Consider the following 13,714-nt stretch of genomic DNA (forward strand, 5'->3'; position numbering starts at 1 on the left):
TAACTATAAATAAATATGTTTATATGTCAGTTCATTTCATATACAGACATATACCCACATGACATTTTTCCTCACTAGGTTTGCTTTCATTTATTTATAATGAACAAGATTTTTAGAAAATAAATTAGTTTTATACTTGGTATTAGCAAATATTTTGTTAAAAAATGTATAAAATAAACTAGAGAAATATTTCACTGCTAAATGTATATTTATATATGTATACATATATGAATATATTCAAACATTAATATGTTAACATAAATATCTATGTGCTTATTTATAGTTTTATATATGTATCTGCACGTATAGATATATATATATCTGTATGTATATACATACACATCTTCATTATTTGTGGATTCTGTATTTGCGAATTCATCTACTCACTCAAATTTATTTGTTACCTTAAAATCAATACTCAGGCACTTTTGTGGTCATTTGTGAACATGTGCAGAGCAGGGAAAAATTTGAGTCCCCTGACTTGTGCATATTCCCAGCTGATGTTGAGCAAAGCAAAGTTCTGCCTTTTGCTTCAGCTCTAATAATATAAACAAGTGTCCTTTTTCACAGTCTATTTTGTGCCATGTTTTTCACATTTTTGTGCTTTTTGTTGGTGATTTTGTTGTTTAAAATGGCCCCCAAGCATAGTGCTGAAGTGCCGTCTAGTGTTCCTAAGCCTAAGAATGCCGTGATGTGCCTTATGGAGAAAATACACGTTAGATAAGCTTTGTTCAGCCATGAGTTATAGTGCTGTTGGCCGTGAGTTCAATGTTAATGAATCAACAGTACCATACATACAGAAAAAGGAAGAGGAAATTCACCAATCTGTACTTAAGGCTGCTCCAGAAAGTGCTAAAGTAAATGTTGTGAGCAGAGATTGGCAGGAACCTAACCCTGTAATTCCCTAGGAGCAAGGGTTTGGTATTTGATCATTTGCAGCAACTTTATAAAACATACCTACTGCAAATGCAAGTATCAGTTGTATCTATGTGTGCACATATGTGTGTATACATATTAATACATATACATATATACATGCACACACACATACAAAATGAGCTGACAAATATAGTAGGAACTTCGTGGAGGGTGAGCTCAGGATGGGCTGTAGTGACCAGGAAAGACTTCATTAAGAAATTGGAACTTGAACTAAATTCTACAAGAATCCTTGCTAAATTCTCTGCCAATATGGTGAGTCCTAACAATGAAGGAGAGAGGGGAGAGTACAGCACCAGGCTATTGAAGGAGGGAGGAACTGACTCAGGTTGAAAATGAAACAGATAAAAGCTCCCCAGTCAATCCATAGAATTTAGCAGCAAGTAGCTGATGTACTTCTTCAGTCTTTCTAAAAAGATAGGACTTGCACTTGACCTTGATGGATAGGCAGAACTTGCAGAGGCAAAAAGAAGAAGGATGGATGTTCTAGGCTAGTTCTAGCTACTAAAGAGTTCTTCTGAATGGTTTCCCCATTCCTAAATGTTTTTGAGTAGAGATTCAATTTCCATCTATTTTTGCCTGGTTATATACATAATAGGTGCTTCATCAATGGCTGTCAAATTGAACTACTGAACTGATTGGAGAGGATTCTTGGTCAGGCCCAGGTTGTACTAAAAGCCTCTGAGGTCCTTTCGTTTCTTAGAACCTGTGATTCTACGATTCTATGAGCTTATGGGCATGATGGGAAGCTGAGAGTACAAGATTCATGTTATGGAGTAAATGTTATATATTGTTGAAATGCCAAGCTTTGGGATTGCTTTGTCAAAGTCAATCAATGGGACTTACTGACCAGAAGACCAACATAACAAAAATAACATTATGTTAAGATTTAATCTCATGGTAGTATAAAGGAGACATTGTAGGCCTAAAGAAAGGAAGCCTAATGTTGTTGTTGTTGAGTCTGATTCTTTGTGACCTCTTTTGGGGTTTTCTTGCCAAGGGTACTGGTGTGGTTTGTCACTTCCTTTTCCAACCCATTGTACAGATGAGGAACTGAGGCAAACAGGGTTAAGTTAAGCCCAGGGTCAAATAGCTGGTAAGTGTCTGAGGCTGGATTTGAACTTGGGAAGAGGAGTCTGCCTGATTCCAAGCCCAGTACTCTATGCACAGTGCCATTTAGCGGCAGGGAAACCTCTTAGGAGTCTATAATGATAGTCTAGGTATGAGATAATCAGAATTTGAACATGAGGGGCTTGGGGGACAACAATAGAGACACAAAGGGTAAGTTGGCTGCAAGAAGGAGAATTTATAGAATTCAGTGACTGATGGGATATAGCCTAATGGTTTCAACATTGCAGAGTACAGAAGAAAAATAAATAAATATTGAGGAAAAACGATTGGGATGGTGATTGGGACATCACCAGTGACTGTTCTCTTAGCAGTTTTAGAAGAATGGTGAGATAATTACCATATTTTTCATGGTTAGGGAATGAGTGAGTAGTGAGGAAATTGAAACAGTGGGTTTAAAAAATTTGGTGTAAAATTAAACAGTTTAAAGGGCAACAGAATCAATGTAAGAATTCTTTAGAAGAATGGGAGGCCTTTGGCTGTTAAAACTCTAAAGGAAAAATTCACTGGAAAGTGAAAGAACAAAAATGCTAGGTATAGGATTTAGAGCATGTGTCAGATGTGCTGGACCATTCTGGGCTCAACATTACCAAGGGCTTTCTGATGGGAAGGGCCCATGGCAAGGCTCGATCTAATCCATGAAAATCTGGTACACCAGTCCCATGTTCTTTGAAAACTTATGATAATGGAGTTGGAAGGAGATGAGAAAGGGAACAGGGTAATGACTTCACCATTGAAAGAGAGTGAGCTTTCTTCTATGACAGGAGAGAAAGATGAAAGGAAAGAAGAAATATTTGAGGTAGAGAGGCAGGATGATGAAGAAACTCAAGCTGAGTGACTTGAATTTTTTCTGTCTGTGTTTATACAATAGAATGTAAGCCCCTTGAGGGCAGGGACTGTTTTTTACTTTGTCTATACATCCTCAGTGCCTAACTCAGGGCCTCTCACTTGGTAATCATTAAACAAATGCTTTTTCTTTTTCTTTAATTGGCATAGAGTGGATTTATCCAGCTCCAAGTTTAGGGGGAGATTAGGCAATGTTAAATTAATTCAACCAGTATAGAGAGCAATACCCAATCATGAGTTTATAAGGTCATTCAGGCCTCAAAGTGGATATTTTTACCTGTTATTCAGTTTGTCTGTATTGATTAGATGTACTGACTAATTTCTAAATCTCCCCCTTTGCTTGAAGCTATGTAAATGCAGCCTCTGTGTAGTGAGAAATGCTTGTCTATACATGGGAAATTCTGAAGGGATGGGAAGAAAGTTCCATGGTGCTGTCAAGGTAACCCTAGATCCCACAGGGATAGTGAGATGCTTTTCTCATTTTCTATCACTCATCATGTCTTAAGGTTATGTGACCAACTTATCTTTGGGACATTCAGAAACCAATGTGGAAGCTGGAGGGTTTTCAAAAAGGCAGGAATTTTAGGATGATAGATTTAGATCAAGTTAAAAGGGACCTTAGAAGCCATCAACCTTCATTTTGTTGTTGAGTTAATTCAGCCATGTCTGACTCTTAATGACTCCATGTGGGGTTTTCTTGGCAAAGATACTGAAGTGGTTTGCCATTTTCTTATCCAACTCTTTTTCTTTCCTTTTTTTTTTTTTAAACAGAAGAGGAACTGAGGCAAATAGATAGGGGTTAAGTGACTTGCTCAGGGTCACACAGTTACTAAGTGTCTGAAGTTTAATTTGAACTCAGGTCCTCCTGACTCCAAGAGCTGCTGTCTAGCCAGCTAGTAACATCTGAGAAAGAATATGAAATCAGCTCTATCTCTTTCCCAGTCCAGCATTCCCTTTACTAGGCCACACTGCCTCTGATCTTAACTGAAATTTGACCTACGTGTGCATACCAAGGATCCACTAGGCATGTCTCAAGCATGACCCTATTTAGCCAAACTGTTCATCAGTCTTACAGAAACATCACAGAAGCCTGGAGGGTCGGGGAAGGAGACTAAGTTGTCTTCTGTAGGTGGCATGGTAGACAGAGTATGACTAGCACCCATGTATATGCTGGAAGAGAATCGCCTCTCCATCCTCAGCAGCCCCATGGAATGTACTCCCACAGATTGTGCCTATATTGTTGGGGCTGTTTTTCATATACTCCACAGCTGGGAATTCAAGATGCTATACTTAGGCAAAAGTCCATGAAGGAATTAATTGATATGAGCCAGAAGCTGATTGCCATTTGAGTACTCAGCCCTCCACCATTGCCAAGTTTCCCTCTTTGCAGAAGGAGCTGTGCTCGTCTGCAAACTGGCTCACTCAGGATGTGAGCACAAGATGGAATTCAACCTTTAATGTGCTGCAACACCTGCTTGGAAATAAAGGGGCTCTGTGTCTTGTCCTCCCAAGGAGCTGACAGCTGACTTCATTACTGTGGAATCTGGCCGAGAGAGCTGTGGCTACTCCTCATCCTTGTGAGATCGAGGCCCAGGAGGGAGGTGCCAAAGTGGGCCTGGGTGGCAGGCAGGGCCCTGCCAGCAGCCCATGCTGGGCCGCTTTACTCTGAATCATCCCTCTCCCTCACATGAGTGGAGTTCTCATTACCTTCCATGCATGCTCCCTCCCTGTCCATGAGATAGATGGTTGGAGGACCTGGCCTTTAGAGCTCAGGGTAAATGGAGAGCCATACATTCTGCAACAATATTCAGCTTTCTGAATTCGTTTTCCTTCTTGGAGATTCAAGAGTTCCTTACCCAAATGGGGCTACTGAGAGAAATGAAAATACTCCAGAGACTATCAGGTTAATCACCCATAGAAAACAGGATCCTAAAGGGTGAGGAATCCCTCACCCCACAGATATTTATCATATTTATGAGAGAATTGGCAACACACAGGGAATAGATAGTGATGTGATGGAAAGAAGGCTAGACTGGGAGAGAGGAGATGCTTGCCCTAAATCCCTGCCCTGTTACTTACCATTTAGACCTGACCATGTCCTTCCACTGCTCTGGGCCTCAATAAAGTCTAAAAATACTTGAATAACCCACTGTACTGAGTTGGAGGAAAGAAAGAACTTTGCAAACCTCAAAGGACTTACAGAAATAAGATAACTGTTATGACACTTGGACCCTAGGCCACACTAACCCACTTGTTTGGGTCTCATATTCCTTATCTGTAAAATAAAATGGACATGAATGAACTTCAAAAACCCTTTCAATTTTAACTTTCTAAGAGAAAGGAAAAGGAAAGGGCATGGCCCTGAATGGTCCAAATGAGGAAATACCCTCTAACAGTGAGGGAGACTCCTTCCTGACAGTTAACTGAATTGTTCAGGGTCATACAGAATCAGGACTTGAACACAGCTCTTTCTGGCTTCAAGACTTTCTTATCAACTGTTCCGCATTGCCTATTGTAGGATTCTATATAAAAGAGAGAGAATCCTGGAGTCTTTTAATCTGTGAGTAGAGATGGATTTGATCTGTTCACATGTTACACTAGCTCTATGTTTAGTCTTGTGACTCTCCCCCACCCCAACTGTTACAAACATAAGGCTATGAGACTTCCTCATCATTCTAACTTCCTGGGGTTTACTTGGCAGTCATATCCCTCTGTTTGTGAAGAGATGCTGTCAAAGGTAACTCAAGACCTATCCACCATCACCTGCTTTCCTAGAGAATACAAGAGGCTTACATCCTTTTTGTAAAATCCAACCCACTCATTAGTAATCATAAGTTTTAAAGCTTTAAAAAATATCATGATAGAGTGTGGCTATTCATTTTAAATGCAAAATCTTGAATAGGCCAGAGATTTTAATTTTTTTAAATATAGCTGAGTATTTTAATTATGAATGCACTTACAGCATATTCTCAGCATGCTTCATTATTTATGTTGCCAGTGAAAAAGCTTTTTAATTAAATAGCATGCTGACAATCCATTGTGGAATGTATAGATGTAGGTTTCACTAGCTTTAAAAAGCTAAATCTGTGTGCATATATATGAGACATGGTGAAACCACTCAAAATTATACATACTTTAATCACTATGAAATAGTTGTTTTCTGAATAGATTTAAAACTGGGTTCAAACTTTACTTTTGATAGCTAACCAAGTAATATGCCAGTGATATAGCTGGCTATTAGTATTTAAATTATTCAACTGACTTGAGGTTGCAATGAATTTATCCTTGAGGTCACTGGTATCCCCCATTTCATCATCATATACCAGGGCTAAGGCCACCAAGTCCTACCTCCTCATTTTACAGATGAAATTAGAGGAAGAGTGACTTCACTCACTTAGTAAATGGCAGAGCAGGGATTTGAACCCATGGATATTCTTTAACTCCACAACTAGTTTTCTTTCTAATCAATACTGATTACCAAGGGAGAACGGCAGCGCTGCCAGTGGCTAAGTGAAATGATAGCTTGCGCCTTCAATTCTCCATTCTGAAAGGTGCTATGAGAATTTCTGCATGCTTATCAGAAAAGTTTTTGTAATATTCATTGGGAATTAATGGAGAAGCAAAATCATAACAAATCGAATTTAACTTAAAGCTTGACAGCTCAGGTGGTGCTTTATCCACCACCAAACTCAGAGTAAAAGTACAAGACTTATTATTCTCATTTGTCACAATAAGGAAACTGAGGTTTGGAGTGGTGAATCTTCTCTGAAGTTACATGGCTCTTAAGTTCTTAGACAGAATTAGAATTTTCAAGCCAAGTGTTCCGATCCTCGGATCACAGCCTTTCAAGGCAACAAGGTAGCCCAGTAGATACAGCACTGGTACAGGATTCAAGAAGACATGAGTTCAAAACTAGCCTCAGACACTTACTAGCCATGTAAATCTGGGCAAGTAATTTAATATCTGTCTCAAGTTTCCTTATCTGTAAAATGGTAATTAATCTCATAGGGTTATGGTTATTGTGAGGATCAAATAAGATAATATTTGTAAAGCACTTAATGAAGTGACTGGCACTTGGTGCTTTCCTTCACACTACACTGTGGTGTTAATGCCATAGAATAACTGGGGCTGGAGTCCTCAGAAGGGAGTCGGAGTGGGCAGGGTTAAATGTGTTCTGAATGAGAGCTGCTTTTTAATATTGTCTTCTAACTATTCCCCAGGATTAGGTCAGAAGGAAAAGCAAGGTTATTCCAAGTGATTTGGACTACACATATATCCGAAGATTCAATCTACACTTTGAAATTGTCCTGTATTTCCTTTCAGCTAAATTCTGACCATGGAGCTGTTCACATTATTAACCATTTTCCCAGAATAGCAACAATGAGGGGAAAAAATGATTCACGAACATAGTGCCCCTGTCATCATCCTGGATTTATGACTGGGTGCACTGAGATTAGAAGGTAAAGCCACTTGGACAAGATCACATCGGCAGTCAGCGTCAGGCCTAGAACTCCTAACCATCTGACTCCCATTTCTGTGCTTTGTCTATTGTATGAACAGGGCTGCTCCTTAAATACACATGAGCCAAACTGCCTCTCAAATTGCAGCCATCTACTTTGAGTTCAGATTTGCACAGCATGACATGAATTGGGCTGCAAATTATGCAGAAAACAGCCATCTCATCCATCTGTGATGTCAGAATTTTCAAGTACAATGTGACCTGTTAGGATCTCAATGAGCTGAAGTATATTGGGTCTGATTCTCATCCTATGTAACATGATGGAAATGCTCCCAGTTGAATTTGGCCCCGTGTGAGAAGGTTAAAAATGATTGAGGTTATAATGTACAGCAGCAGAACAGTGCCTGAGATAGTCTCTCAAGAGTAGGTTTCCTATCCAAGGGTGCAACCAATTAGGTTTTTAATGGTAGAGTAACTGGGGGGAAAAGAAAACACAGATACACTCATACATAATGGTAAACTGAATTTATTTCCTCTTGGAAAACAATTCCAGTAATCTCCAGGTTCAGACCGCAGAGTAAACATTAATAACAGTAACATACAGGTTAGTTCAACTGATTCAAGAATTTGGCTGTGTGAAATCATTAAGGAAAATTTTGAACACTCAAAGCTTCAAATGGTATCCAGGAAAAAAAAAAGTTTCTTTGACAATCTACATAACAACTATTGCATATATGATAATGCTATCTGTCATATCGCAAGGCTTACAAATATATATATATATGGGCCTTATTCAGTTGTGGGTTTCTGCTGCGAGAAAGTCTCTTCACGGTTTGCAAGTATCTTCAGCGATAAAAAATAGTCTTGGGTTCAATGGTTGAAATACCAAAAAGAGAGATTCCAGACTTAAGTATACAGAAAAGGAAGCCCAAACATAGCTGTAATGTAGAAACGCTGTTGTTTTTGATTCCTCTTCCTTGAAAGCAACACTTTCACCTAAGCCTTTTTGCTTGCATTTTTTTTTTTCAAATCTTGCTTGAATAGGGCCCAAGTCCACTCGTCTTTATAAGACCATTTTAGTATCAGACAACATAATACATGTGCAACACTTTATATACAAGTCTATCCGGTACTCAAAAGTTCAAACACATGAACATCCAACAGTTTTGATAATACAAGTCTTATGGTACAATACAAGGTTTCTGAATAATATACATTAACAATGAAGGTTTCGTGCAAAGAGTAAAACATGTTCCCTTTTTGTGCCACAAAAGAAATTGTCCTCGAGAGACAGGCCTTGCACTAACTGCTGTGTTGAGTCATTGTATGGTTCTGGAAAAAAAAAAAGAGAGAAAATCAGAGGGAAAAAAGTATACATTATTTTGTTCTGATATAAGAAAAGTCTGTTCTGAAATACTAATAATGATAATAAAAACAGCCAACATTTATATTGCACTTACTATGTACTGGGCACTGTGCTAGGTGCTTTACAATTATTATTTCATTGGTAATAATCTCTGGGATGTAGGGATTATTATTATTATTATTATTATTACCCCCATTCTATAGAGGAGGAAACTGAGGCAAACAGAGGTTAAGTGACTTGTCCAGGGTCACACTGTTGGAAAGTATATGAATTCCTATTTGAACTTGGGTTTTTCTGACTCTAAGACCAGGGCTCTCTCCAGTGGGCCACTTCACTGACCCATTTTACAAATGCATTTTGAATTTGTTGTATTTCTTTCCTTTTTTTTGCCTTTTGGAGGGGAGATGGCAGGGCAGTTGGGGTTAAGTGACTTGCTCAAGGTCACATGGCTAGTGTTAAGTGTCTGAGACCAGATTTGAACTCAGGTCCTCCTGACTCCAGGGCCAGTGCTCTATTCACTGCACCACCAAGCGGCCCCAATTTCTTTCCTTCTTTACCTGCGATTTAACTAACACAGGGAGCTGGGTTGGAGGGGTGGAGAGAGGAAACAGATTAGAACTCTTTCCAGTAGTGCAAAAGGCCCTGCTCTATACTTTGAATTTGAGAATTTCCTATGAGATATGAGAGCTTGAAGTGATTTGCCCAGGGTTGCCCAGTGAAGTTAGCACATGCCTGAGGAGGTTCTCGAGTACAGGTCCTCCTGACCCTGTGGTTGGCTGGGGCTCCCTTTGGCCATATGGTATACTACAACAATCAGCCTCTCACCCTGTGTATGGCAGGTGCATTCAAAAGGCAGGTGATTTGCTTAGATACTAGGAAATACATTCATTTTGTGCAAATGGGAAACTGATCCTCATGTTCCTGAATTGTGACCATTTCCATTAATTTACTAATTTTTTGAATCCACTTGATATAGAGCTCTGCAATGTGGTACTGTATAAGAATGCTGGTTTTAGAGTCTAAGGACCTGGGTTCGAATTCCATCTCTGCTATTTATATTTATTTATATCACTTTGGCCAAGTCACTTCATTTCCATGGGACTCAGTTTTTTCATCTATAAAATGATGAGGTTGGGTTAAATGACCTTGGAAGCATCTTCTAGTTCCATGCTGTAAATGTTATTGTTCAGTCATTAAGTTGTGTCTGACTCTTCATGACCCTTCATGGTTTTCTTGGCATGGATACTGGAGTGGTTTGCCATTTCCTTTTCCAGTGGATTAAGGTAAACAGAGGCTAAATGACTTGCCCAGGGTCACACAGCTAATAAATGTCTGAGGCTGGATTTGAACTCTGATCTTTGTGACTCCAGGTCCAGGGCTCTATCTGCTGAGCCCACCTAACTGCCTCTTATGTTGTAAATATGTGAACACTGTTATTTAAGGGTATCCTGAATATCCTATGCAATTTCAATGTCCACCTCCTATTTTTGTTTTAAATCGCAGCTCAAGGACCACCTCCCCTAGGAAACCTTTCCTATCTTTCCTCCCCATCCCCCCAATTCGTTGTCTGTCTTATGACCCCAATCCCATATGGCCCATCTTTCCCCTTAAAGCCTGTTTGCAGTTGTGCGTATAAGTACAGGGAAACATAAACATGGTATAATGGAAAGACCAGGGGCATTGGAATCTGAAACCAGGGACTAGCTGGGTGACCTTAAAAAAAGTAATTTACCCTCTATGAGCCTCAGTTTTTCTTGTTTGTAAAATAGAGACAAGAATTCTTGGACTACCCACTTCACGAGGTTATTCTGAGGAAATTGTTCTTTTTCCTGTGAACTGTTACAGAAACAGAAGTGACATATGATGATTTCTGTTGATTATATGCTTTCTCTCCTATAGTGAAGTATCTGTACTTGGCCGACAACAATCATTTATTAAGCTCTTACTGAGTATTTCACGCACTGTGCTAAGCACTGGGGGTACAAAAAGAGTCAAACACTGTCCTTGCTCCCAAGGAGCTCATGTCTAATGGGGGAAACAACATGGAAATAAAGAGATGCATAGGATAGATACAGAGTCACTAGAAGGTAATCTGAGAGAAGACACCAGTACATAGGGAGCCTGGGAAAGGTAAGGAGGGGCCAGGTAGTGAAGAGCTTTCACACAGAGGACTTTGATCCTGGGGGTGATAGGGAGCCAAGGGAGTTTATTGACTAGGGGTTGGCATGGATAGATTTGCGCTTTAGGAAAATCACTTTGGTAGCTGCGTAGACCGTGGATTGAAGAGGGTAAGCTTACTTAGAATTAGGGCCACGTGGGTTCTAAATATTTAATCCTATATGCTAAACCCAGCACTAACAACTTTGCTGTGGTTGTTGTTGAGTCATTTCAGTCATTTCTGACTTTTCATGACCCCATTTAGGGTTTTCTTGGCAAAGATACTGGAGTTATTTGCCATTTCCTTCTCCAGTTCATTTTACAGATGGGGAAACTGAAGCAAACAGGGTGAAGTGACTTGCCCAGGGTCACACAGCTAGTAAGTGTCTGAGGCTGGATTTAAATTCAGGTCTTCCAGACTCTAGGCCTAGTGATCTATGCACTGCACCACCTAAGTGGCCTTAGTAGCAATTTAATGAATATTGACTGAATGGAAAGGGTGGGGAAGAAGAGGAATAACCAGCCTCTCTTTTACAAAGGAGAAGTGCTTAACTGATAAAATATAGCTCCAGGCCCTGGATTTTGTAGTTCTTAAGAAAAGCCTGCTCCCAAGCATGTTTATAGTGGAGTGGGATAGGGGTGAGGGGAAAGGTGGTGGAGCAAGTCACTAAGACCTCAAGGCTCATTTTCCCCAGAAGTTGTACTGAATATTGCCGTGAATAAACCTCAGTTCCCTTTAAGCCAGATGTGGGCTTTGGACCATGGCAGCAGCTTGGCCTCTCCTGGTTGGAGTCTAGTGTCAGATCCTTCAAGGCTAACAGTGGGCACACTTTCATAATGAGGACAGAGGAACGTCATCTCCCACTAACCATTTTTCTCTTCTACCTGCTTAGGGAGTGGTTCAATTCAATTAAACATTTCTTAACTACCTGCAATATGTAAAGCATTGTGCATTTAAAAACAAAAACAAATCCCTGACTCTAAGGGGATACATTCTACTGAGGCCTACACAACCATAGATAAGTATAATATAAAGTAGGCAGTGATAAGGGTAAAGCAGAGAGAAATGAAAGAACTTCTTCTCCACACTCAGGAGGACTTATACTGAGAATCTTCTGGAGTCTGATAGAGACAGTTAAGCTAATGGTTCCTATTATTCTCATAACACAATAATCTGGAGATGGAGACCAAGGTTTAGAAATCCAGGTAAGCCATTGGATGTTGAATTATATACAGAGAAACACAGAACAAAAAAATCTGCCTTGTTACACTTGTTATATTATGGAAGTATGTGATTTTTAAGTTACAATAAAAATAAGATCACTGGGCCAAGAACCAGAAACGATTATTTGATACCATGGCCATTTTGCAGATGAGGAAATGTGGGCCAGAGAGGTTGCTCAAGATCACACAGGTTGTAACTGATCCAGAAATGAAATCAGGTTCTCCAGCTCCATCTGTAGTTCTTTCTCCAACATCACACTGCCTCCTGGGTGTCCAAGCATGCCCCTTAATCAAGAGTACTTCAAAGAGAATGCTTGGAGGGCTTTCTTTCCAAACTAGTTCACATCCTTGCTTCTACCAGTAACATCATTAACCATGTTACCCATGTTGAAAATTCTGGATTTACTATTTTATTTTTCTATTTCCCTAATCACTTCCCTCTATAATCTCTTTTGGTTCTGCTATCTCTTCTCTAATGCCACCACTGATAGCCTGTAGCCTGGTTCAGTCACTCACTATCACTTGCTACTATTTTAATTACCTCCTCAAATGGAGGTAATTACTGCCTCTACTTTTTCTTCCTTCCAACCCATCCTTTAGACAACTGTGAGATCCCTAATGCATGGCTCCCTATTGCCCACCAGGTAGAGTTGAAATTTCTTGGCCTTGCATCTCTCCATAATTTGGTGTCACTCTTCCTTTCCAATCTTATCTCAGATTATTCTCATCAATGTGTAACATGATAGAAGTAAACTGGACTATTCATGGCTTGTCCCCCATACAATATCTTCTTCTCTGGGCCTTCACTCACACTCCTCCCTGTGCCAAAACATGCTTCTTTCTCTCCCTATCTCTATAATAATATCAACTATTTGAGGTCTTATATATTTATGTACAATTTCATATTGTAGTTATTTATTCATGTGATCTGTCCCAAACTAGATTGTAAGGTCCCTGATGGAATCCCTCTATCCCCTATAGGAGCTACCATGATGTTTTGCACATAGTAGGTATTTAAGAAATATTTGCTAAAAATGAGCTATTCTTCCTACTCATATGTAAAAACAAACAGACAAATTAAAAAACAACAACAAGGGTACCCAAGGGCTATTTAATCCTTAAATACTTAATCATTATCCCCCTAAAACCAATGAATTCTTGAGAACTAATTCTTGTGAAACAATCAGATTTTTAATCATATTTTACTTGGGCAGTTCTGAAAACTGGGCAATTCCTCAAAATATAGAGGCAAAATTTTTGTGAAATTTTCTTCCTCTAGTAGACAATAAGCTCCTTGATGGCAGAATATATTTTGTTATTGCAGTTGCAACTCTAGTACTCAGCATGGCTCCTGGAACACACTAGGCACTAAATAAATTCCTGTTAGAGGGAATGAAACTGAATTGAATCCTTTGGGGAGGCAAGCATGGTAAATTGGAAAGAGGACTAGATTTGGAATTAGGAGACTTGGCTTCAAATCTCAGCCCTGTCCCTTACCAACATGTGGCCAAGCCGCTCAATTTTGCTATACATAAAATGAATCAGTTGAAACAGAATGGTCTAAGATACCCTCCAATTCTAAATCCATAATCTTATGA

At 39.5% G+C, this 13,714-nt stretch overlaps 1 protein-coding gene across 8 annotated transcripts in view; it reads right to left on the minus strand.

Annotated features, from left to right (window-relative positions):
* Positions 1-7,879: 7,879 nt before the first annotated feature.
* The window catches only part of ZNF521 (zinc finger protein 521), a 355,179-nt gene continuing 349,344 nt past the window's right edge, over positions 7,880-13,714 (minus strand). For all 8 annotated transcript variants that reach the window (XM_069099829.1, XM_069099828.1, XM_069099825.1 and 5 more), the window contains one exon: positions 7,880-8,701. In XM_069099829.1, coding sequence (XP_068955930.1) covers positions 8,672-8,701 — 30 coding nt within the window. In that variant the 3' untranslated portion in view covers positions 7,880-8,671. The remainder of the gene's footprint in view (positions 8,702-13,714) is intronic.

This window comes from Petaurus breviceps, unplaced genomic scaffold, assembly GCF_028583685.1.
Source record: "Petaurus breviceps papuanus isolate PSGF00001 unplaced genomic scaffold, PetGlider_PUasm1.0 38, whole genome shotgun sequence".
Lineage (NCBI taxonomy): Eukaryota > Metazoa > Chordata > Mammalia > Diprotodontia > Petauridae > Petaurus > Petaurus breviceps.